The sequence below is a fragment of the Martes martes genome, assembly GCF_963455335.1.
Source record: "Martes martes genome assembly, chromosome: 9".
Taxonomy (NCBI): Eukaryota; Metazoa; Chordata; class Mammalia; order Carnivora; family Mustelidae; genus Martes; species Martes martes.
Window position 1 is genome coordinate 7,185,512 of NC_137896.1, and position 27,491 is coordinate 7,213,002.

At 40.6% G+C, this 27,491-nt stretch overlaps 1 protein-coding gene across 2 annotated transcripts in view; it reads right to left on the minus strand.

Annotated features, from left to right (window-relative positions):
• Positions 1-27,491, minus strand: part of DOK5 (docking protein 5) — a 154,018-nt gene that overhangs the window by 54,964 nt on the left and 71,563 nt on the right. For both annotated transcript variants that reach the window (XM_080814655.1, XM_080814656.1), the window contains exons 3-4: positions 308-422; positions 103-222 (exon numbers count right to left, since the gene is read on the minus strand). In XM_080814655.1, the coding sequence (XP_080670781.1) occupies positions 103-222; positions 308-422 (235 nt within the window). The remainder of the gene's footprint in view (positions 1-102; positions 223-307; positions 423-27,491) is intronic.

Sequence of the window (27,491 nt, forward strand, 5' to 3'; positions counted from 1 at the left end):
ATCCACTGCTTACATCTACAAAACTGTCACGCAATGAAGACGTCTTGTGGTGGGACAAAAACAGCGTTCAGGAGAGCGAAGGAGAGAATTTTCTTTACATACCACTCTGTTCTCTCTCAACCCCAGTAGCCAGTAAGTCAGGCTCTCCGAGGCTGATGTCATTGATCCGCGTGCCCACACACTCCATCTGGAGGACTTTGCACCATTCATCGGCCTCCAGATCTGTGGAAACGTCCGCAAGATTAACACGTGTGCCCAGTGCCTGCTTAAAAGCGAAAAGCAAAAGCCCTCCCTGCCTTGGACGAACCTGATTCACAAGCGAAGGTCTTGGAGGTATCATCATTGAAATAAATCCCTATGGCGTGTTTCTTGGTGCTCTTGGGCAACCGAGCTACGTTCTTCACGTTGTTGAGCTCTGTAACCTGAAAAATGAACAATTGCAGATCTGATCACACTCCCTGAAGGAACACGCCCAGTCACCACCACCACACCACGGGGAGGCATAGTGAGCGGAAGGCACAGCACACATGAACACCGCTTGACTGCAAAGTGCATTTCTGAAAGCTGTGAATTATGTTTGTTTTATCCTTCATACATAGCAAGGAAGGCTAGTGAATGACCTTCCTTTTTAAGTCTTCTAAAGCATATGAAATAGCATGGGCTCAAAACTTCATAGAGCTAGAAAGCTCATTTTGGTGTTTTTATCTCCCCGAAGATTTCTCCCTAATGAATAGTTCTCGGAACTTTATCCCCATCTCCGTGGAAAGCCTTTCAAATACTCCAACCCCTTGGGGTACTCCCCGTGAAGGTAACTTATACCCGTCTACCCCAGGGAAGGAAGGAAGCGGTGGCCCAATTCATAACTGAGTCTTGTCACTCTTCGATAATCTGGAATGGAATGTCAGTAGTCCCCAGAATGCCCCTCTACTCAGGGTTCAAGTCCTATATTCCAAGACAGACAGTGGTTTTATTCCATGCACCCCCAGTCTCTCTGGCTTACTCCCAGCTCCTCAATAGTTCGCAGGGCCTCTGGTAGAGTCCGCGTGCTACCCTGCAATGTATCACCTTTTTCTCATCAATAGGGAAAGCCTTCCCCATCACGCATGCTCTCCTTCCTTCCTCTCTCCCACAGGCTCTTGGTCCCTGTTACAAACTTTCATAATGTTAACACTTTTATAAACCACCCCCCTCCCACCAAGGGTATTGGCTACTTGTGTTTCCAAAATGGCTGCCCCTCCTTCAGTTACATCCAGATTCCCGGCTGCTGCGTTCAAGGGCTGTGACGACGGGCTGCCTGAGAGAAGGCGTGGGTGGCCTCAAGGCACTTACAAGATAAATAATGCACGTTAACAAGTTTGACCTCCCCTTATTTGTGTTATAGAAAAGAAGATATCGCCCATCAGTCTTTGGCTTCAGTACTATCTCTCATCTTATTCTACATATAAGGAATGCTTGGCTCAAGAAGTTGGTGGGGGGGGGGGGAGAAGCCAATATTCTCCACATATGAAATAACTTGATTATTTCATTCCCCTACTTCCTAACCTCCATCGGCTCTCTTTATAGTATAAATGCAAATTTCTTGGCATAAAATATCTTAACAGTTGCTACGGACCAAATGTTTATGGCTCCCAAAATTCACATGTTGAAATCCTACCCCTCAAGGAGACAGTATTAAGAGATGGGACCTTTGGAGGGTGATACATCTGGAGGGTGGAGCCCTACTGAACAGGATTAGTGTCCTTATAAAAGAGACCCCAGAGAGATCCCTCATGCCTTCGCCATGTGAGGACACAGCAAGACGATGCCTTCCATGAACCAGAAAGCAAGTTCTCACCAGACATCAAATCTGCCAGTGCCTTGAACTTGGACTTCCCAGACTCTAGAACTGTGAGAATTACATTGCTGTGGCTTAATGGTTTATGGTATTTTTTATGGCAGCCCAAATGGACTAAGACATCAGTGTTCCCCCAAAGCTGGCTACAGCACTACCTACTTCAGTAGGTGGCTTTAGCAGCTCAACACCGCTGACTTTATTCTCCAGCTACTCCAAATCCCTCAGAGTTTACCAGATACAACTGTTGATTTTTTGAAGATTTTATTTATGTATTTATTTATTTTCGAGACAGGGAGACCGTGAGCAGGGGAAGGGGCAGAGGGAGAGAAAGAATTTTGAGCGGACTCTGCGCTAAGCATGGAGCCTGACGTGGGCTTGATCTCACGATCCTGAGATCATGACCTGAACTGAAATCAAGAGCCAGACACTTAACTGACTGAGCCACCCAGGTGTCCTGTAACTGTTCATTCGTTGTCTATGTATTTTTGTGCCAATACCCCAATACAAGCACTAATAGCCTCAACTACTTACTTGTGTTTCCACTTCCATGTAACCTCATAATTCACTATAAACACAGCATCCAGATGATCTTTTCAAACACAAGTCTGATACCAGCATTTCTGTGCATAAAACAACAGTTCAGTGACTTCTCATTGCCCTGGGACAAGAAGCCAAGCCCTAGGGTAACCATCAAGGCCCTCTGTGGTCTTCCCTGTAGCAATCTTACCAGCCTCCTCCCTTACACCTTCTGGATGAGTCATAAGTTCCAACCACACTGGCTTTTGTTCAGGCCTCAGAAGGCACCACGATTCTCCGGGCACAGAGCCTTCCTTACGCTCTCCTTACTTTACTTGTGCCCACCTTAGGGATCTTAGTTCAAATCTCACTTACCCACAGAGCCCTACTGGACGCCCCCTATCCCTCCATCTAATCAGAGTCTCCAGGCTCTATCTTCCAATGACATCTTTGCCCTCAAGGTCCTCTGACAAGCCACATGGGCTGTGGTTTTATGCCTGTCTTGCCTCTAGAATGAAAATTCCCTAAGTTTCTGCTCACCACTGTGTCCCTGAATCTAACACGGAGCTTGCCGCATAGTGAGAACTCCATGAATATATGTGGATTGATGAACCAAAGACCAAATACACCCACAAACTTACTTGCATGGAGCCTCTCCAAGGTGAATGCTTCTTCCTCCAGGGAGATCTCACTTTTCCTTCAAGGCCCACTTCCTTGGGGAAACTTGCCCTAACCTCAGTGTGAATTACTCATTGCCTTCTCTCTGCTCCTGTGTATGCTGTATGAAGCTTTGTTCTATTATCTGTTATCGTAATTAATCCATCGATCTCTCCAATACCCAGCTAGACGTGAGTCACCTATCAATGACTTACTGATGGGCTGAATCAATGATAATCATCTGAGAGTCAACATTAATCGAGCCTGCACCGTTTATCACACACTGTGCTTAGACCAGTCTTACATGATGTGTCTCATTCGATCTTCATAAACATTGTGCAAGATAGATAATATTATCAGTTATTTTCCAGCTGAAGAAGCTGTAGATGAGAAAGGTCAAGGTCACGAGCTCAAGGTCACAGCCAAAAAATGGCAGAACCAAGCTCTGAATGAGGCAACCTGACCCTAATAGCTGTGTTCTTCACCCATCTGAAATACTAAAGACTGACCCTAAATACTTTCAGCCCAGAGAATCTTTAGCCGGGGAGGTCATCTCATATTTGAGGACTTCTTTCTTTTCACTGGTGTGGGGTGGAGGGGAGGGGTGCGGGTGAAGCAGCATGTGAGTGCCCCAGCCTTTATTCTGAACCCTCTACTGAGACATTATATAAAAGCAGTCCATCCTAACCTGAGGCACAGCGACGATTTTGAAATATGTCATTTCATTACACATCCATTAAAGGTAAAGAGGAAGGAATGCCACCCAAAAGGGTCAGAAAATGTAGGAAGAATTGCATGAGTCAGAACACAATTGCCCATTTGGGAAATTGGTTTAGATTATAAGCAACCCAACACCCCCGGCTCGGGGGAGGTGAGTGTTCACAGAGCAGGCAGGATTATGTCTGTTGTGTCAAAGGACCAGCAGGTTCTAAGGCAACAGTTCAGAACCACATCTCAATGAGCGCGTGCTTGCACACATCCCTCCCCCCCCCACCCACATACACACTCTTTACTTTCAAAAGAATTGCAGTCTGTGCTAGTCCATTAACAGAGCCTTCCTCAAAATACATGCTAGAATGAAAATTATAAGAACATTTGCAGGTATATTTACAAGTCACTTTAAAACCTGTATAAGACATAAAAGCGGAATGTATTTTTTTTAATATTCCTTTTTTTAAAAAAAGATTTTATATGTCAGAGAGAGAGAAGAGAGCATAAGCAGGGGGAGCAGCAGGCAGAAGGAGAAGCAGGCTCCCTGCTGAGCAAGGAGCCTGGTGCAGGACCCGATCCCAGGACCCTGAGATCATGACCCGAGATGAAGGCAGATGCTTAACCAACTGAGCCACCCAGGCCCCCCTTTAATATTCTTTTTACAAAGACATAATTTGCCCCTAAAGAATCACTTTTGAAGCAAACAGATTTTGATAAGGTCTCAGGTTTTTGTATAATATGAATGTTATTTTTATTTTTTTTTTACTTTTTAAAAAATTTTATTTATTTCTTTGACAGAGAGAGATCACAAGTAGGCAGAGAGGCAGGCAGAGAGAGAGGGGGAAGCAGGCTCCCCACTGAGCAGAGAGCCAGATATGGGGCTCAATCCCAGGACTCTGGGATCATGACCTGAGTGGAAGGCAGAGGCTTAACCCACTGAGCCACTCAGGTGCCCCCGAATGGTATTTTTAAATGGGGGCTAATAAGCGTATCTGATCATCAAAAGTGAACTGCATTGGACCCTCAATATGACCTCAAAGACGACAGGCATTCAGGACCAAGGAGAGGCAATACCTTTAGGTCACCTTCAGTTTGAATTTCTTGTCTTTTCCTTATGTCTCAGATCAGAAGTTATTTCTTACCAAGTTCAAAACATTTTAGGAAAAGTCCCTCCTGAGACTCAATAGTCAGAAATTTTATTTTTCTTTCACAGTGTAAGAGAAAAGACACACCCTAAACTCTATATGAATTATGTCATTTTTGTGTAGAGATTTATAAATAAGAGGTAAAAATTTCTTCAAGGTGTAACAGCATCAAGGAGGGAGTGCTTTAAACACAGTTGTAGGAGAACCACATTGCCTCTTCAAGAATCTTCTTGGAACCCATTCATTCATCAAATTTTTAAAACTCATTGTATATTAATATTTATTTATTTTTTGTTTATTCTTATTTAAAGGGAGGAAATAAGCAAAGAACCATTTCACCAGGCAGGGATAGGGAAGTGCTAAAAGGACAAGCAAAGATTTGAAAAAGGATTTCGTGTGGGCTCAGATAGGAGAAGTCTCCTATTTTACGAAAGGGGATAAGGATGTCCTTTCAGAGAAGGGAGCATTTGAGCAGAGACCCAAAAGATCTGAAAAACTGAATCATATGAATACTGGGCCCAGCCACCCAGGCAGAAGTAACAGAAAGTGCAAAGACTCTGAGCACCTTTTGGCAAGGACGAAGTATCATATATGTTAGAACAGTTGACCTCCTACCCTTGACATGTGCACTCAAGGATAAGCCTTCTCTGCAGTACCTCCCCCCGGCATCTCCCTGCCCATAAGGCTGTGCAGCTCATGCAAAGTCAGGGGACCTAAGGAGATCAATATTTCAAAGCTTTTCCATTCCTCCCCCTTTTAATCTGGCCAACATTTGCTTTCCTAAGCTCCTTGAGGCATCTTTATGATGATGATCACAAATTCTTTTTCAGGTAATTCATATACTTCCATTTCTTTACGGTCATTTTCTAAAGATTTGTTACTTTGAGCTATGTTTCCTGTTTCTTCATGTCCTTTGTAAGTTTAGGTTGGGATCCACACATTTGAAAAAAACAGCCAGTCTCTCAGACTTTTTGGACTGGTTTTGTACAGGGAAAGAACCAGTCTTGAGCTAAAGAATAGCTGAATTGAAAAGTCACTAGCAGGGTTCAGAACAGATCTGATCAAACAGAAGAAAGAACCAGAAAACTTGAAGACAAGTCCTTTGAAATTATCCAGTCAGAGGAAAACAATGCATGAATAAGAGAATTGCATGTTTGGGATAAGAATGTTATCTCAGTACTCGGTTACCTGGAATTAGTCCCTGCATATCTGAACAAAGCAAGGGCTTAATCCATTACTGGGATTTATGTATTACTTTGAAGCCACACTCAAAAGCCACATTTGAAACCACACTCATTGTTAGAGCATCACAAGCTAAATCCTTACAGCACATTTTACTTCAACTGAAGCCAAACTATAATTTAAAATATAAAATGTTAAAACATCATATTCAAAACAGAAATAGTTTTTTTAAAAAACACCATGGTAGGCATGGTTTATTCCCAATTCCTTTTTTTTTTTTAAAGACTATTTATTTATTCATGAGAGACAGAGAAAGAGAGAGGCAGAGGGAGAAGCAGGCCTCTCACGGAGCAGAGATCCTGATGCAGGACTCGATCCCAGGACCCTGGGAGCATGACCTGAGCTGAAGGCAGACACTTAACCATCTGAGCCTCCCAGGCACCTGTTTATTTCCATTTCTATAAAAAATGTTTATACGTGCATGCTTGCATACATACATATCCTTGTATGTATGTTAGTGAGGAGGATGAAGGGTCTCGGTAGGTTTCTATTTTTTGTCTCTTTGTATTATTGTTTTTTTAATTATATGCATCCAGATTGGAAAGGAAGAAGTAAAATTATCTCTGTTTGCGGATGACATAATCTTACATGTAGAAAATCCTAAAGATCTGTCTCTCTCTCTTGCTCTCTCTCTCACGTACACACACATCTGTTAGAAGTAACAAATGAATTCAGTAGGGTAGTAGGATACGAAATGAGCACACAAAAATCAATCATGTTTCTAGATACTGAACAATCTCAAAAGGAAATTAAGAAAACAATCCCATTTACAATAATATTAAAAAGAATAAACTACTTATGAATAAATGTAACCAAGGAAGAAAAAAATTATGCACTGAAAACTACGAAACAATGCTGAAAAAAGTTAAATAAGGTATAAATAAGTGAGAAGACATCCCTAGTTCATGCAGTGAAAGGCTTAATATTGTTAAAATGTCCACATTTGGGGCGCCTGCCCGAGTGGCTCAGTCAGTTAAGCATCTGACTCTTGATTTCAGCTCAGGTCATGAGATCAAGTCCAGGGTCAGGTTCCCCACTCGGCAAGGAGTCTGCCTGAGATTTTTCTCTCTCCCTCTCCTTCTGCTCCTCCGAGCCCTGTGCTCACACACACGTTTTCTCTCTAAAATAAATTTAAAAATCTTAAAAAAATAAGTAAATAAGATAAAATGTCCATACTACTTAAAGTTACCTACAGATTCAATGCAATCTCTTTCAAAATCCTGCTGCATTATTTGCCAGGTATAAAAAGGCCATCCTACAATTTATACGGAACTACAAAGGACCCTGAATACATAGTCAAAAGATCGTGAGAAAGAATGAAACTGAAGGCTTCACACTTCCTGATCTTCAAAACATATTACAAAGCTACAGTAACCAAAACAGGATGGTACCAGCACAAAGACAGACATACAGACCGACAGAAAAAAATAAGGAGCTCAGCTGCTACATCTATGCCAGGAACCCACAGCGGGGAAAGGAGAGTTTCTTCAACAAACGGAGTTGGGAAACTGGATATCCACAGGGGAACGCATGTGGTTGGGTCCTCATCTTACATAAAAATCGACTCAAAACTGGTAAGAGACTTAAATGCCTGTCTTCAGAGTATAAACTCCTAAAGAAGACACAGAAGAAAAAAAATGTCGTAACGCTGGCCTTGGCAATGATTTACCGGATATGGCACAAAAGCACGGGCAACAACATTGAAAATTTGACAAATGGGACAAAACAGCAACAACAAAAAACTTCTGCGCAGCAAAGAAAACAATCAACAGAATGAATAGCAACCTAAGGAATGGGTGAAAATATGTGCAAACCACATATCCGATAAGGGCTTAATACCCTTACAACTCAATAGCTAAAAAGCAACCCAATTTAAAAAAATGAGCAAAAGACCCGAACAGACATTTTCCCGAAGACCTAGAAATTACCAAAAGGTATGTAAAAAGTTGCTAAACATCACTAATCCTCAGGGCAATGCAAATCAAAACCACAACGAGATATCACCTCTCCCATGTGAGGATGGCCATGATTTTAAAGAAAAACAAAACAAAACAAAAAACAAAAAACCAGAAGGGAAATGGGACGCTTTGTGAATTGTTGGTGGGAATGTACATTGGTGTAGCCACTATGGAAAACAGGATTGAGGTTCCTCGAAAAATTAAAAATAGAACTACCACGTGATCAAGCAATCTAACTTCTGAGTATACCGTATATCTAAAGGACGAAAGAACTATTCCAAAGAGAGGTCTAAAGGCAGGTCCAGACACTTTTTCATCTCTAATAGAAGAGTCTGGAAAGCAGAAAAGAAGTTGAATTTTGCGGTTAAAAATGGTATATAAACAGACTTGAAATATTTTTACCTATTCTTTTATATACTCTCCATGCTAAAACAATAGCGGATCCCAAGTTAGACAATTAAAATAACCTCTGTTTATTTGGGGGGCTGCTACCAGTCTGCTGACTTTTCAAATTAACCTGTGACCTCTCAGTTTCAACCTCGCTTTTCATTTACTAGAATATATTTAAGCTTACTGCCTCAAGAGATTTTTCTCTTGAAACGAAGCTAAAAAACAGGTAGCTGTGAAAAAAGCCTGGAAATATCTATAGAGCTTACTGAAAATGTCAATATTAGGACATTTGAAATGCTTGATTTTTCTCTAGAAACTGTATGTTTACTTTCAAGAGCCCCGCTTAGTGTCAGGCTTAATCTGATTTTGCACATCCTGGGGCCATTTCTTTCTGAGAGAAATTATCATGGAGTAATTAAAAATTCACAGAAGACAGTGGCTCCTTAAAAATTCTGCTGGTAAAAGATAACACTAAATAGGGAGTTCTCTGATGCATAAAGTGTGCTTCTAAGCATGGAGGTTGGAACAGATCAGGCAATGATAAGACTTGGCAAAATAATTCTGTCTCTAGGATTTGGAGGAATTTAAAATAAGACCAAAGGTAAAATCTGCCCCTTGTAATCTCCATTTTCTACCATTTATGGAATTATTCGTTCATAAGCATCCATTCTCCCCCAGTCCTTCTGATTCTTTGCTAATGAGTTTGGACTTGACCATGCAACTGGCTTTGGCTAACAGAACGTGACCTGATAGGCCATGTCCAAGAAGATGTTTTATTTTTTCTCAATTATTTTTTTTTTAAGATTATCCATTTATTTGACAGACAGAGATCACAAGTAGGCAGAGAAGCAGGCAGAGAGAGAGGAGGACGCAGGCTCCCTGCTGAGCAGAGAGCCCGATGCAGGGGCTCGATCCCAGGACCCCGGGATCATGACCTGGGCCGAAGGCAGAGGCTTTAACCCACTGAGCCACCCAGGCGCCCCCAAGAAGATGTTTTAAATGCATGCATAATTAGATCAGTTCTACCCTCCTTAAGCTTCAACCTTCCACTATGAGCATAACGTTTCCCACCTTCCTGGATCTCTGAATGTACAGACAGATGGATCTCAACCGAGTAAAATTAATCCAGCTGTGCTCAGTCCACCTACAGCCAACCCAGACCCCTCCTGTAACAAGGGCCGGAGATAAAGACGCACAGCTATAGGCTACTAAAATTTTGGAATGGTTGCCACAGCAGAAGTTAGTTAATAGACCCTCTGTTCGATTTTCTTTTGGCCAGGAATTTTCATAGAGATTTCCTCTCAAATCTCGCTGTACAATAATGTTGCTTTTTGAACAAAGCAGACCAGATTGCCTAGTCCAATACATAATGATCAACTAGGACATTGGTTATCAGTTTTACTTAGTAGTCAAATCAGTTGTTTTTTTAAAGTTTTTCGGAAGAAATCTTGCACAGTGTCCCAAAGTAAAAACAAAGTCTTTGTTAAATTAAAAGAAAACAATCTGAACTAAACTCATCTTTCCTACTGGGACCTTAAAGTGTTGAAGAAAACTCAGCTTTTCAAAAACCACTTGCTTATTGCGGGTACATATGGTACTATGGCTTATAACTTGGGCTACTGCTCACGGCAATCCTGCTTGAGACACCCGGAGCAGGAATTTACATACCGGTCCTGGGGATTAGACACACACGGTAAAGGAACGAAATCTGGAGAACACAGCCCAGCGCATCTTTACGTGCCTACACACCTGTGTAACCACCACGCATCCCGACTCATGAAAAGCATTTTAGTCACTATCACCACTTCCTGGGTCAGAGCTGCTCACAAATAAGATCACGACTTTGATCCCGATCATGGGTGGTTAGTTCTTTTAAAAAGCTTTTTACAACTGGAATCATTGCATATGTATTTTTCCGTGTCTACATCCTTTCTCCCAACCTCACCTCTGCGAGGTCTTTCCAGGTTGTCTCAGATATGAGAGGTTTCGGTTTCTATGTGGTATTCCACTTTGTGAATGACCATTTGGTTTTTAATTTTGGGCTTGCCTTCATTTTAGATGTAGCTCTGGTAGAAATGCGTAAGTGATTTTAAGAAACATACCGTTGGAATATTACATTTTTATCTAATTCTATCCATCGTCTCTTGGTGCAGCTGTTAAAGTAAATCAGTTCCTATGATTGTCATTTTGGGAATTAGTTCAGTCCTTTTTTATGCTGTTTTTAAAAGATTTTATTTATTTATTTGTTTGTTTATTTAAAGACTAATGGGGGAGGGGCAGAGGGAGAGGAAGACAGAGCATCTCAAGCAGACTCTGCGCTGAGTGCACAGCCCAACATGGGGTTCCATCTCATGACCCTGAGACCATGACTTGAGCTGAGATCAAGAGTCGGACACTTAGCTGACTGAGCCACCCAGTAGCCCCAGACTTTTTTTTATTCTTTCTCGTCCATTTATTTGTTTTTTATTTATTTAAGATTTCACTTATTTATGACAGACAGAGGTAGTGAGAGAGGGAACACGGGCATAGGGGAGTGGGATAGGGAGAAGCAGGCTCCCCTCTAGGCAGGGAGCCCAATATGGGGTTCAATCCCAGGACCCCGAGATCATGACCTGAGCAGAAGGCAGATGCTTAGTGACTGAGCTACCCAGGTGCCCCTTATGTTTAGTTTTTTAAAAATAAAAATTTTGTCTTTTGCCCTTTGCTTTTTGCTTAATGAATTTTATGTTCATCATTTTCTTTTCCAAAATTTCATTGTGAATATTTCCAACACTGAAAAGCTAAAAGAATAATACAATAGGCTCCATCACCTAGAATTCACAATTATCAACATTTTGCCACCTTTACTTAGTTTGCTTCACCTTTCTTTACATTTAAATATGGGAGGGTATGTGTTTTTGTGTGTGTGTGTGTGTGTGTGTGTGTGTGTGCACACTTGCATACACACTTGGTTTGGGTTGAAGTATTTGAAAGTAAATAACAGACAGAAACACACATTACCCCTACAACTTTGCAAATAGTTTTTACCAATACCAGGGATCACCCACATCACCTCAATGCTATTTTTCACAACTAAGAAAATGGGCAATAACTCCTCGTATTATGTCATTACCAGCCCATCTTCAAAGCTCCCTAAGAGTCCCCCAAATGTCTTTTAGAGCTGTGCCCACGTCCCTCCGCCACCACCCAGTCCAGGATCCAACAAAGATGCATGTGCTGCACTTCTTATATCTGAGTTTCTTTCAATTTAGAAGAGTCCCCACACTTTATAAATGACATTATCACTTTGAGAAGATCATGTCAGTTTTCAGGGAGAATATTCCGTGTTCTAGATAGGTCTGGTTTTCCACGGAGACCTCAGTGTTCCTACCCCTTGCATGTCTTCCGAATGGAAGCTACATCTAAAGGGTTGATGAGATTCAGATAACATTTTTGCTGAGAATACTCTGGAAGGGATGCTGTGGGCTTCACATCACATCATATATCAGAAGACACATAATGTCAGAATCCCCCTCTTTTAGTGAGGTGCAGTCTGATCACCTGGGGGTAATCATCATTTCTCTCTATCATAAAATAGCAATTTCTGCATTTGTATTTAAGCTGGGTGACACTTCAGCATCATGTGACTGTCCTGTTCCCCAACCACCTGTCCAAGCATTATCTTAGCATCCACTGAAGACTCTCACCTGAAACAAAATGCTATTCTTTTTATCACGATGGTCACACGATGGATAGAATAATGTATAAAATTGCTGTATCATTGTATTGTACAACTGAAACTAACATAACACTGCATGTTAATTATATTTCAATGAAAGTTTTAAAAACACTATTCTTTTTAATAATTGGTCTCTTACCCTAAGCCCGTATTCTATGATCGCCAGATTCAAGATAAATACTGATTGAGGGAGCTAGTACTGTTCCCACCCCCATTCTGCTTTTTATTAAAATAATCTGGAAGCACAGATCACAAATATTACTAGAGTCGCTATTCTTATTCAGCTGTTATTTCAAAATTGTGTAACTCCTGCGTTTAATCAGGGGAGCAAGCTCACCTATCTAGAATTTATTGTGTCTGTCGAGCTGATGTACGTACCCACCGTACACTCCTTATACGTTTGAGCATCCTCATCCTTACTCTTTCATGGCGACTTGCCGATAACTGAGCTGCTGTACACAAGCGGGTAGCTTCCATGAGAAGAGAACCAGGCCATTAGTGACCTGACACCATCATCAGTCTTGTCCCAGGCATTTCTGCAGGGACAGCCAGCCAACTGTTAGCCCAACCACCAACTCCTCACTATAGTTAGTTTGGATCTAAGGAAACCATGCACAGGTGAATACGGGAGTCCACGCGGATCATATTTCCAGTGCCTACTGAGAAGGGATATTGGTGATTCTTTGCTTCTCAAGCCTTCATCGGCACTTGCATACCGTCTTACCGGGATGTCAAATCTTCTGCCTGCAATGAGGCGACCTTCCTTCATCAGAGACTCAAGGCAGATGGTGAAGGCGGTCCAGCTCCTGGACCGACACAGGAACGACAGAAGGCCACCTCGCCGGTGGTGTGCTTTTTGGCTCCAGTGTCTGATTATGTTGGATGGCGCGGCCTGAAAATCAGTCTGAACAAACTTTGATTCACTTTTCTCAAGATAAATTCCAACATCGTGTTTTCCACCCACAGATTCTGGGTTCCTTTAAGGGAAATGGATTTCTTTCCATGACTGGAAGAAATAAAGGTGCACACTGCACATGTATCTGTCTACATCCTGCTCATCTAATGGACAGTTCTTGGGAGATCTCAGAGTGTTCCTAAACATCTCTCTGCAAATACAGTCTATTGCAACGCCAGGCGTCATTATACAAAGGGGTACAACTCTCCGGAAATAAAGGCAGTGCACAATTTATTGCTTTCCTTATCCTAAAAGCTCAACCGAAAACCATTTCATTTATACGGTCTTTTCAAGTCCCTCAAGCAGGAACACTTGGTACTTGCTTTTCTTTTGCCTAGAAACACTCTTCCTTTAGATATCTCCATGGCTCCCTTCTGCCCTGCCTCCAGCTCCTCACATACTATCTTCTCAATAACACCATTTCTGATTACTTGAAATTGCAAACTCTCATCCCATACTTCTTATCTTCCATACTTCTTATCCCTTTACCCTGCTTTAATTTCTTTCTTAGCATTTATCAGTCATACCAACATACTATATCTTTTACTTGTATATTTCCTTTATGTCTGTTTCTTTCCCCATTAAAGTAGGGGCAGAGAGCCACTCATGTGGAATCGAGGAGGGAGGGCAACCCATGGAGATGAGCTGTGAGCAGCTGGCTTGCCCAAACGTGGCGGGCACGGGAAGGATAGGAGCATGACCTGAGGGCGCAGGTGAGGTCTGGGGAGGCCAGCAGACAACCAGGCAGTAAGTGACAACAACGTCAGACCAGGAGGAGTGAGAAGACAAGGAGAGATCTGCCAGCTTCTTGGTCGCTACGCAGTTCCTGGTTTCTAGTTTTCTGCATATCAAAAACACAAAGTACTAGGACTCCATCAAAGGAAAGAAATATCCAACACTCCCCCCAATTTCGGATAAATCTTGAAGTATGCCATCCAATTAGGAATTCCCCCCCCCCAAAAAGGACTGCCAAATTAACTTGGCTCTTTAAAGCCGTGCTCCAGATGTGTTATTTATCATAAATGATAGCATTCATGGAAATACATGTTTAACAGCCAGCAATTAACAAAGTGGGCACACTTCACAAAAGTTTAATTTGCTACCGATATAGTTTTGCATTAACAACTTGGAAAACAATCGCAAATTGCACAATTCAATTTTCCAAATGGATTATTTTGGAACCAGACGGAGAAACAGTTGAAATTTCTTCTGGTGTTTCAAGGGGAGATTAATACAAGGGGGTTTTTAAAAGTGCCTACGTTCCCTTGAGGAATTGATATATTCCTGTCAGAATTATGCGATTAGTCAACATTATGTGGGAATATTAAGTATATTTCTTAATATACTGCAAAGTATATTGTGTGCTGCAAAGTCAAAAGCCATTTAGGAAAACAAGAATTTGATTTCCAATTTTTCTCCTTCTTTTGCTGAAGGTAATTTACAGATGATGATTTATTTATGTTTACAGAGTAAAAACAAGACCACTACCTAAAAGGCAATTTTCTGCTCTGCTTTTGTAGGCTATATCCTAATTATTTTTCCCCTTGTGGGACTGAATGAATTAAGTAAGCAATTCACTTTGTATATGCAAATGGCAAAGCTCTGTGGAAGCTTCAAATTGCTTCATTCTCAAAAAAAAAAAAATTAAGGCCATTATCTTACTGAAAATGAAGAGGCATAAGCCCCTTTAACTTTTGTGGATTGTCTTTGAAAATAAAAGCAACATGAAAACAATCCATTTCTGGGTCCATAATGTTTTCTTAAGTATTGATAAAATAACTACTATTATTGTGGTTATTACATTATTATTATCTGTTGAAAATGTTCAAAGTACTTGAAAACACCCTAATATACATTTCTGTTACACATTTCCAAAAAAATCTCTTACGGCATATTCCAAACCTTTTAACTTTTTTAATATCGTCTTTCCCGGAAAAGCACCAGTGGTTTAAAGTTACAGTGCCGGGAAGCAGGGACAGGCAAATAAGAAGAGATATGCTCCGTTCTCATCAAGTCACCATCCAAAACATCCCTGCCCACTAGCTTCCCCTAAGGACCCTGAACGTGGCAGTTTAAATAAATGTTTCATAAAAGATTTCTTAAGAAAGAACCAGTCTAGACAGTTATATTCCAGTCCCCATATAGACGGTTTCATTCTTTCCAAAAATACCTACATGCCCTTGGTCACTTAAAATAAATTGGACTAGCGCCTGTCTGAGTTATAAATTTGGACTGTCTCCCCAAGGAAGGGATCTTTATTTGTCCATGGAAATAACTGAAATGATCCATTTGTTGCGTCTTCCTTAAAAATAAAAACCCACACACACCAAAAAAGGTGCTTAAACTGTAAAGTCTGAACGTGAAATTGATAGAATGGAATTTGGAGTGAAGGGCACTTCCCTACACTGTCAGTGGGTATGCATTTTTGGATAATCTATCTGGAGACAAGTTGGCAGGAGCTACAAACATTTTAAAGGTGCGAGATGTTATCCGAAAATATCACTTCTAGGACTTTTCTTCCAAAACGATTAGAGCATGAGCACATAAAGACAGATGCACATGTTTTCCACTGTGATAGAATCTGTATTAGCAAAATATTGGAAACCCTTTTGTCCACTGATTTGGGTATTTTTAAACAGATGAGGGTCTATCAATATTTAAGTGTACTGTTGAGCTATTAAATTAAAGAGGTGCAACCACTAATTACTGGCTTGAAATTAGAGTCAAAAACATTTATCTCATAAACCAAAATATTTATAATAGTAAATATATAAACATATATATATTATATAGATATATATAAATGTAAATTATATTATAAATAGATATATAAATAAATATATATATATATTATATAAATATAATAAACCAAAACGTTTATCTCAGAAACCAAAATATTTTGAATGAGAAAGGAATTCCTACTAAAAGTTATGTAAGGACTTGAGGCTCACAAGGAGTGAATATCCTGGGGAAATCTGTATTTACAATCTCCTTAAACACAATATGGATAGCATATAATGAATTACTCCATTTTTGTTTTAAAAATATTATCCGTGTATGTGTGTGAATGTGTTTCTCATTGTATGTAGAGAGAAAGGGTCTGTAAAGTACACAATCTATTGGTATTTTTTCCTGAGGACGGGGACTAGGGTCCAGGATAGGGTTCTTTTCTTTCCTTTTACTCCATGCACTTCAGAACTGTTTAAATGTGTTACTGCATGATGTTTATAACTTAAAAAAAGAAGAAGAGAAAAGCAAAAGGAAGAAATCTGCCAAAAAATTTTAGGTGGAGGAAGTGGCTCTCCATCCTCTGTCAACAACAAATCTCCTTCACTAGTGATTCACTTGGCAAACAGCATTCTGTGATTTCTTCCACATCCAAAACCATTTGGCTAATTTTTCACCAACTTCAGAAAACTCACTTTTTTCTTTTGATGCCATTTATTGAGAGCTTTTGTATGCACCTCCATTATAGTCAAGTGTTTCTATATAGATCAAGTCCTAAAGATACATGCTTTTAAGAAATTCATGTAATATACATGCATGGGTGGGGGGGAAGCATTTATAATCAATGAACTTTGTAGCTTAATGTTCTATTTGTCTTATCCTTATTTTGGTATGTGTTTATGTGTGTTTCTTAACAATATAACTAAGTCAAACAAACTAACAGTGTTAGAGTAAGCAGATTAAATTTTCATAAACTCTCAAAAACTGGGGACTCTACGCAAAATGCAATGACAATTAATCATTTCAAATGATAAGTCAAATAACTGTGGGATAAGAAAAAAGTCATTTAAATGACATGATTGTTTTATCAGGTCCTAGGTCAGAAATGACTGGTTTACACAAGTTAAGTATTTAAACCAAAAGGGCTTTAAACCTCATGGAAATTAAATGAAATAATCAGGTATAAACTTAACAAAACATGCACAGGATATGGAGGTGGAACATTACAAAATGCTGATGAAAGAAATTTTAAAAGAATCAAGTAAATGGGGTGATATACCATGTTCATGAAGTGAAAGACGATACAGAAAAGATGTTAGTTCGCCCACAATTTGAGGTATACAGGTTTAATATAACTCTTCTCAAAATCCTAACATAGGTTCTCTATAGACACAGATCAGCTCTATTTAAAATTTTATGAAAAGACAAGAGAATAATTGTATCCAATATTAAAAATTATTACATATCTACAGTAATCAAGAGGGTATGGTATTACTAGAGAGATAGATACATGGCTCAACGGAAAGGAATAGAGAATCCGGGAACAGATCCATGCTAATATGCCCAAATGATTTTTGACAAATATGCAAAAGCAATTCAATGCCAAAAGAAAAACTTTTTTCTTTTGAACAAATGGCATTGGAGTAATTGGAAATCCATAGGTAAAAAGAATGAAACTCAACCTACCCCCGACATCTTATACAAAAACCAAACTCAAAGTGATTCATGGACTTAAATGTGTAATGTAAAACTATAAAATGTTTGGGGAAAAACAAACAAACAAACAAATGGAGAAAATGTTTAGCATCTAAAGTTAGGCAGAGTTCTTATATTTGATATGAAAGTATATTCTATAAAGGTAAAAATTCAAATACTGGACATCATCCAAATTAAAACTTTTGTTCTGCAAAAGACCCTGTTAAGAGTATGAAAAGATAAGCTGCAGAATGGGAGAAATTATTTGCAACCACATATATGGCAAAGGACTCATATCTAGACTATATTTAAAAAAAAAAAAAACAACTACGAAAAACCTCAAAACCAAAAATAAATAAAATAAAATAAAAACTTCCAAAACTCAATAGTTAAAAATTGGCAAAACACAAGAAGAGATATTTCATAGAAAAAAATATACAGATGGCAAGTTAACTGTATAAAAATATGTTCAACATCATTAGCCATTAAGGAACATAAATGAAAACCAACATTAGACATCACTAACAGAACGACTTAAAAAAAAAAAAAAACAGTGACAGCACCAAATGCTGGGGAATATGCAGAAAAACTGGACCACTCATATGTTGCTGGTGAGAATGTAAAATGGCACAGCAACTCTGTAACAGTTTGGCAGTTTCTTATAAAACTAAAGATACAACCCCATACGATCTAGCAATTGCACTCTTGGGAATTTATCCCAGAGAAATAAAAGTTTTATTGGTAATAACCGGAAACTAGAAACAACCCAGATGTTCTTCTATCAGGGAATATAAACAACCTGTGGTAATCCATACTAAGCAATACTACTCAGCAATAAAAAGGGTTATTGATACACACAACTTGGATCAATCTCAAGGAAATTACGGTAATTGAAGAAAGCCAATCTCAAAAGGTTATATACTGCATGATTCTTGAAAAGAAAAAAAATATAAAAAACATGTTAGTGCCTGCTGGGGTAGGGACCTGGGAGATGTAATTACAAAAGGAAACACAAGGGATACTTTCGCTGATGGAATCCTTCTGTCTCGTAACTAAGCCCACAGGTGAAAAAAACTGCATAGAAATAAACACACGCACACATGAGTACGGGTAAACCCAGGCAAATCTGAATGAAATCAGTGGGTCGTATTAACATCAGGATCCTAGCTGGGATGTTGTATTACAGATTTGCAGAGTGTTCCTACTGGGGAAAACCAGATAAAGGATACACATTTTCTCTGTGTTATTTCTTACCACTGCATAGAAATCTACAATTATCTCAAAATAAAATGTAACACTGAAAAATGCAAACAGATGATTTTCAAATGTGTTCCCCAGAATATCTCTATGAGCCTCTGGGAACATGAAGACCAGTGGGGGGAGAATGAATGTGGGGGTCTCTCTTCCCCCACTCCAACCTCCACTCCTGCTTCCGTGAGAACAGCTCTTCTACGCACTTAAATGCTGGGCTAGCGAAACAAGGTACATGAACTAAAGACTCTGTGTCAGGGAGGCAGTGTGCCATGGGTGTTAAGGATGTGGGCTTTGGAGCCAGAATGCCTAGGCTCCAGCTCTAAATCTGCCACCTCCCAACTGTATAATCTTGGGCACGTGCCTCGACTTCACTCATCCTGAATTTCCTCATCTGTAAAATGGGAATGATAAGACTCTCTGCTTCATAAAACTGCTGTTGTATTGACCTAACATACCTGAAGTATTTTGTTCAGTGCCTACTGGGACAAAGTCAGGCCTCAATAAATAGCCACTATTATAATGATCAAAGGAAAACCTCTAGATTAAATGGTATTGTCCAAAAGCACATGTATTTAAAGAATTAATTTATGATTTATTCCAAAGGGCTTACAAAGTATAAAGTACCCACCTTACATTATTTTTAAAAAATCTTCACATAACCTTGGGAGGCCAGTCTTATTATCTTTTTCCCACGTTGTAGATTAGGAACTTAAGACATAATTTAAGCATAATGGACAGACTTTCTGTCCCAAAACCCATGACGTACTGTATTCTCCCTTCTACCACAAATTCAACCAACATTTAATGAATGCTTATTATGTTCCCTATGTTGATAAAGATGCTGAGGGCACAGAGCTGAACACACAAGACAGGATCTTGTCTGTGTGTTCCTGAGGCGTACTGTTAACTAGCAGCAAACAAGTATAGAAATAAATGAATGACATACTTTCAACAGTGGTAAGTGTTATGAATTTAATAAGAAATGTGACTCAGACTTGCACAGAGGGTTCAAATAAGGCCTTTTTGAGACAATGATAATTAAGTTAATATCTAAGGTAAGAGGGTTCCTGGGTCACTCAGTGGTTAAGCGTCTGCCTTCAGCTGAGGTCATGATCCCAGGGTCCTAGCGTCAAGCCCAGCATTGGGCTTCCTGCTCAGTGGGAAGACTTCTCCCTCTCCTCTGCCTGCCACTCCCCCTGCTTGTGCTCCCCACCCCCTCACTCTGTCAAATAAATAAGTAAAATCTTTTAAAAAATTAAAAAAAAATAAAATAAGAGAAGAAACCATGGGAAAGTCTTTGTAAACCAAAGGAACAGCCAATGCAAAGGTCCTGAGGTGGAACAAAAGTTCAGCAAGGTGATGAGTGTCATGAGATAGTCTGAGATGTGTGCTGGAGCAGAATCACTCAAGGCCTTTGTTTGTGGTAATGGCAATGGGTTTAATTATGATTCTAAGGGTGTTGGGAAGCCTCCAAAAAAAAAAAAAAAAATTTCCTTCGGAGGCATCACTTTGAAACCAGCTTGTTTTACAACTCACAGATGATAAAGGACCCAATGCCCAGGACAGACATCATGCTGAGTGTAACAATTTGGAATGACAGCACCTTCAGTCTTGAATCACACATGGCTGTACTACCTGATAGACTTATTCCTTCTCTCTGATTTGGTTCTCTTTGCCTTCCTCTACTCTTGTAGGGGCCATATACAGAATAAACCTATCTTCGGCAGTTTTAATGGGTGTTTGGACTAAAATAATATCTCATGACGAATGTGTGTGGCTCTGATGAAAATGCTATTGTAGTTGAAGTGTTGTGAAGTTCCTCATCACAATGCATATATACATGTGTGTGCGTGTATATGTATGTGTGGGTATGTATATACACACACATAAGCCCCATATAAATATCTGAAAGTAAAATGCTATATTCATCACAAAGTATGACAGTTTTTTGCAGTTTACGCATCCTAAAACAGTCAACCTACTAAGTACATTATCTCATGCGGACTCCTGCAACATGATCACGTTCTCCTTCTACTATTGTCCAAGAGGTGACTTAAAGACTAAAAAAAAATTGGGGGTGGGAGAGCCTACAAGTCAGTGCAACCCAGAGAGACATTTGATTTTGGTCTATGCTGTGTTTTACAAATACACTTACATGTTAGAAGTTCTTACCAAAAAATCTGCATTTCCAGTTTCCCTTGAAAGAGTGGAATGGGTGACAACCGTGGGCTCCCCTTTCTACAAAGCAGCAATAATCTGGGGTTGGATAATATGAAAGCGAAGAAAACCCAGCAAGTTGGAGCAGAGACAAGCAAAGGGTAGAGGCAACGGTACCTTCATCGTATAAGGTTGTGTGTCGAGAAGTTCTTCCCAGCATTAATGGGGAAAGGTACAGACGTTTAAGTATCTTACTGAATGTTGCACATATAGTTGGTAGTTCTTTAAAATAATGTAATCACCACCATTCATAAGGAAAAGGAAAGAGCTGGTGAGGGACTGTATGCATGAGCCACATCACTGACTTCCCTAACGTGGGGAATCTGTTCATAATGTAGGAGGTTGACAAAATAAGAGAGAGAGAAACATCATTTCGAGTTACAGAAACAACTACCGAGAAAATGAAAGCAAGTTACGAAGGTGCTGATTAGGGGAGGTGTATGAGCTTCCTAGGGTGCCATAACAAAGCATCACAAACTGGGGGTCCTGAACATCAGCCATGTCTTCTCTCTGCAGCCCTAAGCCCAAAATCAAGGCATCAGCAGGGGTGGCTCCTACTGAACGCTCTGAGTGAGACTCCATTCTAGGCTTCTCCCCTAGCTTCTGGCCGAGGCCCACAGTCCCTGGCATCCCCCGGTTTGCGGCTGTATCCTTCCAATCTCTGCCCCCATCTCCCCCGGTGTGTCTGCGTCTTTTCTTACCAGAACACCAAACCCAGTAACCTCATCCTAAACTGATGACATCTACAAAGACCCTATTTTGAAATAAGGCCATATCCACAGGAGTTACATATGTAATTCAGCCCACAACTGGAGGGGAGAGATGAAGTAAACAAGAGTTAATTTTTATCATAAGCCCTGCAGTATCATTTGATTTTTTTAACCCTGTGTGTTAATTTATATAGATTTTTAAAAATTTAAATATCTGTACAACTGTGATGACAGGGCTGTCTTTATTATTAGACAGTCTTCTCTGTAGGACAAAACCGTGCAGTAATTTCTAGTGATGGAGACTTTGGTATGATTCACACAGCTCTTTTTATGCTCCATATACCAAAGGGTTTTCTAACATTTCCACTATGCGGTACTAGTATAAGTAGGTCACAGATCATTTCCCAGGTACCCTCAGTGTCCCTGGGATCAAAAGCAGTCACTGTGCCAGACACTGTGGTGGGCCCCAAGGACACGTAAAGCTGAATAAAGCACAGTTCCCACCTTCAAGGAAATCACACTTCAACAGAGAGGATCACAGCAGATCCTCTTGGTTGTAACGGAGTTCCCTACCCAGAGTGCACTGGGCAAGGAGGAAAATGTATTCTATTGTCTCTACAAGTGAGGGTAAACTCTATCAGCTCTTCGCTGCACATGAGAGAAAATCCAAGATTATGAAGTCCGAATACGACAGGAGTTACTCCTGTCATATGAGAGAAACAGAGAGTCTAGGGTTGACCTGGTGTTCTGTGGCACTACAGACTGAGTATCTGTGTCCCCACAAAATTCATATTTGAAACCCAATGCCCAATGTGACGGTATGAGAAGTGATTCCATCATGAAGGTGGAGTGCTCATGAACGGAATCATTGCTTTTATAGAAGAGAATGTGGAGAGCTCCCTCATGCCTTCCACCACATACAGACACACCAAGAAGTGAGCAATCTGAAACACAGGCGAGGGCCTTCACCAGAATCAGACCATGCCAGCACCCTGATCTTGAACTTACAACCGCCAGAACCACGAGACCTGACTGCCTGTTGTATGAGTCACCTGTCTATGATATTTTGTTACTGTAGCCTGAACCAGATGAGGACATAGGTTGTCAGGGGACACAGACCAGCCCTCAACATCTTCCTTTACACTTCTATGGGACATGTCCTGGTGCTCTGCCATCCTCGACCCATGGTCTTTTCCACACTGTGGGCCAAGATGGCTAATGTCCATTTCCTAATCAAAAGGAAAGAAAAAGAAATGAAGGAAATATCACCTTCCCTGATTACACTTGGGCCAGGCCTTAGTCATTTGGTCATACCTCACTACACAGGGGTCTTTTCCTTGGGCAACCTTGTGTCCAGCTAAAAATCAGCCGTGCATCACCAAGAAGAAAGGGTATGATTAAGGGGTCAGCACCAACCAGACAGGATCTGCCACCAGCGTGAGAACAAATCACCGCTTTCAATATGACCAGTGCATCCAGGCAGAAGGTGCCCAGAAGAAGGCTTCCTTGAAGTGGGTCAGGAAGAGTCACGGGGACATAAAGACATAGTAGAGACTCTGAGAGATCGATTAATGTCTGCCACATGGACCAGGGAAGGAAGGGTATCCAAGCAACGGCAGGAGGTGAGCAAACATGGTGATGGACTAGACAGGAGAGGTGGGTAAGGAAGAGGGTGAATCTAGGTGAATCCGGTGCCTTACACTGAGGCAGGGAACTAGAGAAAGGGGCCAAGCTCAGGTAGGAAAGATAGTTCATTCAATTTTGAACATATTTCAGGAGCCTCTGGCACAATGGTGCAGACTCAACCTTGAGTACTTAAAACAGGAAGACGTAGTTTGGATACCATAGTTAACCCCTTCTATCCACTCTACCTTTGCCTAAGAAATGTGAGTATGGAAGCATTTACCATCTGGGGAAAGCTTCCAAGTAATAACCTATAATTTAATCTGTGGGGATGTGAAGAGGCATGTCCTCACTGGCCCAAGTGAAGGCAGCTTCCAGAACAGGGTCTGGTAGGTAGTTTCTTGCACAAAGAGGGAATGACTCCAAAGCTGTTGTGTGAATATTGAAAAAAGATGCTTTGATATATGGTAAGATTTTTGAAAAGATCTATTATAGACAGCTCCATCACCAGAGGGAAAGTTTTAGAAGAGAGAGAAGCCGAGTCAACAAGAACGAGTCATTAGTACAGAAAACATTAACCCTGACCCAGACACACAGACACAAGTGATAAGCTGGTGGAAATTTCAGAGAAATAATTTTTAAGATGTTACCTTACTGTGAAGAACCTGGAACCCTACTTTTGCAGAAACCAAGAACAAGGTCTGACGATGGGTTGGGGAGCTGGAAAGTGACCTGCTCACTCAGGAAGGACAGAATGACAGAACACATTACAAAAATAATAACACATTTGACAAAAATAATAACAGTGATTACTCTTCGCAGTGAGAGGGTCTCTCAATTTTCTGATACATTCACAAACATGTACTCATTTGATACATAAGGTAAGGCTGTGATTTCGGTAGAGTAGGAATGACCATCCCCAGATGCTCACTGTTGAAATGACAACAGGCTGAGTAGACAGATAATAAACAAGGTGACATACATATCCACAACTGTGTTCCTCAGAATTAAATGTCTTTGTTCCATGGAACACACGATATAAAAAAAGGGAGCTCCATGGCCCCATTACTGTGGAAATGCTGACTCAAAGTTACTCAGGTGTCCAGATTACAGGCCTCCTCAGAGCCTCTGAGAAGCTACAGTGGATTCTGACCCTCAAGAATGGATGGAAATGTTGCAGTCCCCAAACTTCTTTGACCACAGAACGCTCGTCCTCCTGGAACCCTCCTCTTCCGCAGTCTCTGGCATACGTTTTGGGAAACACTCTATTAGACAATCGGTTAGAACTGTCCTTCTGGCCCAAAGTGAACTGAATCCTGCAAGCTCAGCCATGTGTGATGATGGAGAAGCCATGACAGGACTTGTCTTGGAGGTGTTAAATTAATTAAACAAGGAGACCATTAGACCAATGTGGCTCTCATGCCCTGAGAGCCGATGGGAGAAAACCAAATCCTGAGCCTATAAATGCCTCAAGGTTATGATGTCCAAATGCTAAGGACAACCAACCAATCACAGACAACTAGGCTTTAAGCTACAGCCAATGAATAACTGCCTCACTTTGCTTCCTCCTTTTCACTATAAAATTCCCTCCCCAACTCCTCTAGGTGGGGGACTCCTACCACGTCCAGTTTGGTGCTGCACAATTTGAATCGATTTTTGCTCACGTAAACTCTTAAAATATTTAATATGCCTCAGCTTATCTTTTAACAGAGATCACCCTTACACACAAGGGAAGCAACCTGTCATATATGTCTGGGGGCAAAGCCAGGATTAGAAAGCAGGTTTCCCAAATCTGGGTCTGGCGTAGGTCCCACCCCACCGTTTGGCTTGGTCTCAAAAACGGGAGACGGTCTTCCTTCCACTTAAATGGCCTTCCAATTGTCACTCGTCTTAAAAAAGTAAAATTATTCATAGAAACGCTCAACCTTTTCTGGTTGGGGTGAGCAACTTTGATTTCCTGAATGAAAACGGTGAACTTGCCTTTAACAAGAAGGTCGGAAAGCATATTTAAAGTCACTGGAGTATTAATATTGTTGCAATTACAGTTAATCAATTTCACAGCCATCTTTGACAGCTGTGGTGCTTGAGGGGAACGTCACAGAAGAGGTAAAGAAATGAAAAATGAATTGCTCTATATGTGCATTATTTATGTATTTATTTTCCAATTTTTTTTCATGAGCTCCTCCTTAGCTACATTTTCAGTGAGGAAGGCACCAAGTTTTAAAATTCTGCAGTCAATTTCCTGTTTTATAACTTCTAATAGAAATCAGATATGCAAAAAAATATTATTTTTCTTAAAGTTTTTTTTTAAGATTTTATTTATTTGAGAGAGAGAGAGAGAGAGAGAGAGAGCACAAGCAGGGGGAGGGGCAGAGGGACAAGCAGGCTCCCCGCTGAGCAAGGAGCCCTGGGACCGATCCCAGGACACTGGGATCATGACCTGAGCCAAAGGCAGACACTTAATAGACTGAGCCACCCAAGCATCACAGCCTTTTTTTTTCTTAATAATATCTCAAAGAATGAAATGAAAGAGGCGCTATGGTCTCATAAATGCTACAGTTTTCCTCCGGGAGGAATGTGGCTACATATGCCACACCAGCTCTGTACGGATCAAATAGCGTAATGGACAGCTCCTCATTTCTTTCAGAAATTGCTTTATTTATAGGCAAATAAATTCTGAAATCTGGTCACAGCATGCTACTTATAACCTCAGTATTTTATTATCAAGATTCATAAATTACACAGCATTTAGATAAAAAATACATATTGCAGAGTTATTCTGGCTTTTTACATGCCCCCAAGAGATTAATACTAAATGTATCAGATCTGAGAGAGTAAGGAGGATGAATGGCTACAGGAACTCATCAAGGGTTTGGAGGCTTAATGTAGATAATTCTTCCATTCTAATGCTTTGAACTTTGGTTAATGATTATTATAGATGAAAGAGAATGTGGCTTACCACAGTCCCCAAAGATTTACATATTAAATTCCAAAACCAGCAGGTAGAAGTCTGAAGTAGGACAAGTTTGTCCTCAATCGTCCCTTACTCGGTTCACATTCAGAGGGGATCATTACAATCCACTTTGGTTTTACTTTTGAGTCTGACCTCCCAAAACTTCCCAACCCTTGCTTTTTCTGCCCCCATTACCATCTACCCCATATCCCTCAAACCAAGATTCCTTTTCCTGGTTTCAGGTGTCTCAAGTACAGACTTCTTTTGGTAAGCTAAATAAAAATAGGACACAAAGCCATTTGCATGTACTCTATCTCATCTATTGATAACATTCATTGCTTTTCAACCAATAGTTAAAAATATGTCCATTATGTATTAGGCAACGATCACTAAATAGTGAACCATGGCTCCCCCTCCCCGCCACCAGACAAACAAACACAAAATCTGCTCTTGTAGACCTTATTTAATGGTGGTGGTGTAGGGAGGACAGTAAGAAATAACCAAACAAATATGCATGTAGTGATACGTGCTGAAGAGAAAAACAGAGATGGGAGGGTGTGTCAAAGGATTCTATTTTAAACAAGAGATCAAGGAACAGCCTCTCTTAGAGGAGAAATTTGAGCAATGACCTGAACACCACAGAGAAATGAACTACATGGATATTTGTGGGGAGAGCATTCCAGAAAAGGAAACACCACACACACAATGCTCTCAGGAAAGCAAAGAGCCCAGGGTGCCTGCAACAGAGTAAAGTAGGATGGGAGGACTGAGCAAACGAGGTGAAACGCAGGACAAGGGGTCAAATCATGTGACCGTGTAGGCCATTATAAGGACTTGGCTGAGGGTTTTGCATAGAGGACCATGATGTGATAGGAGTGTTTTAAATACACTGTAGAGGGCCAGCCATCACGCAGCCCAGTGGCTTGGACCACAGTGGTAGCGAAAGAGGTTGTGAGAATGTGCAGAGTCTCCATGTTGAACACAGAGCCAACACCATTTGCTGATGGACTGGATTTGGGGAGTTCCTATAATGTATTCATCACTTATCTTTTTTCTCCTCGTAGGTATGGAAAGGTCTGTAAACAAAGCACAGCCTATTTCTTTATTTTTCTGTATTCAGTATAGGGGATTGTGAGGAATCCGGGATTTCTATGCTCTACTTGGAACTCTACCAAAACAAGAAAGG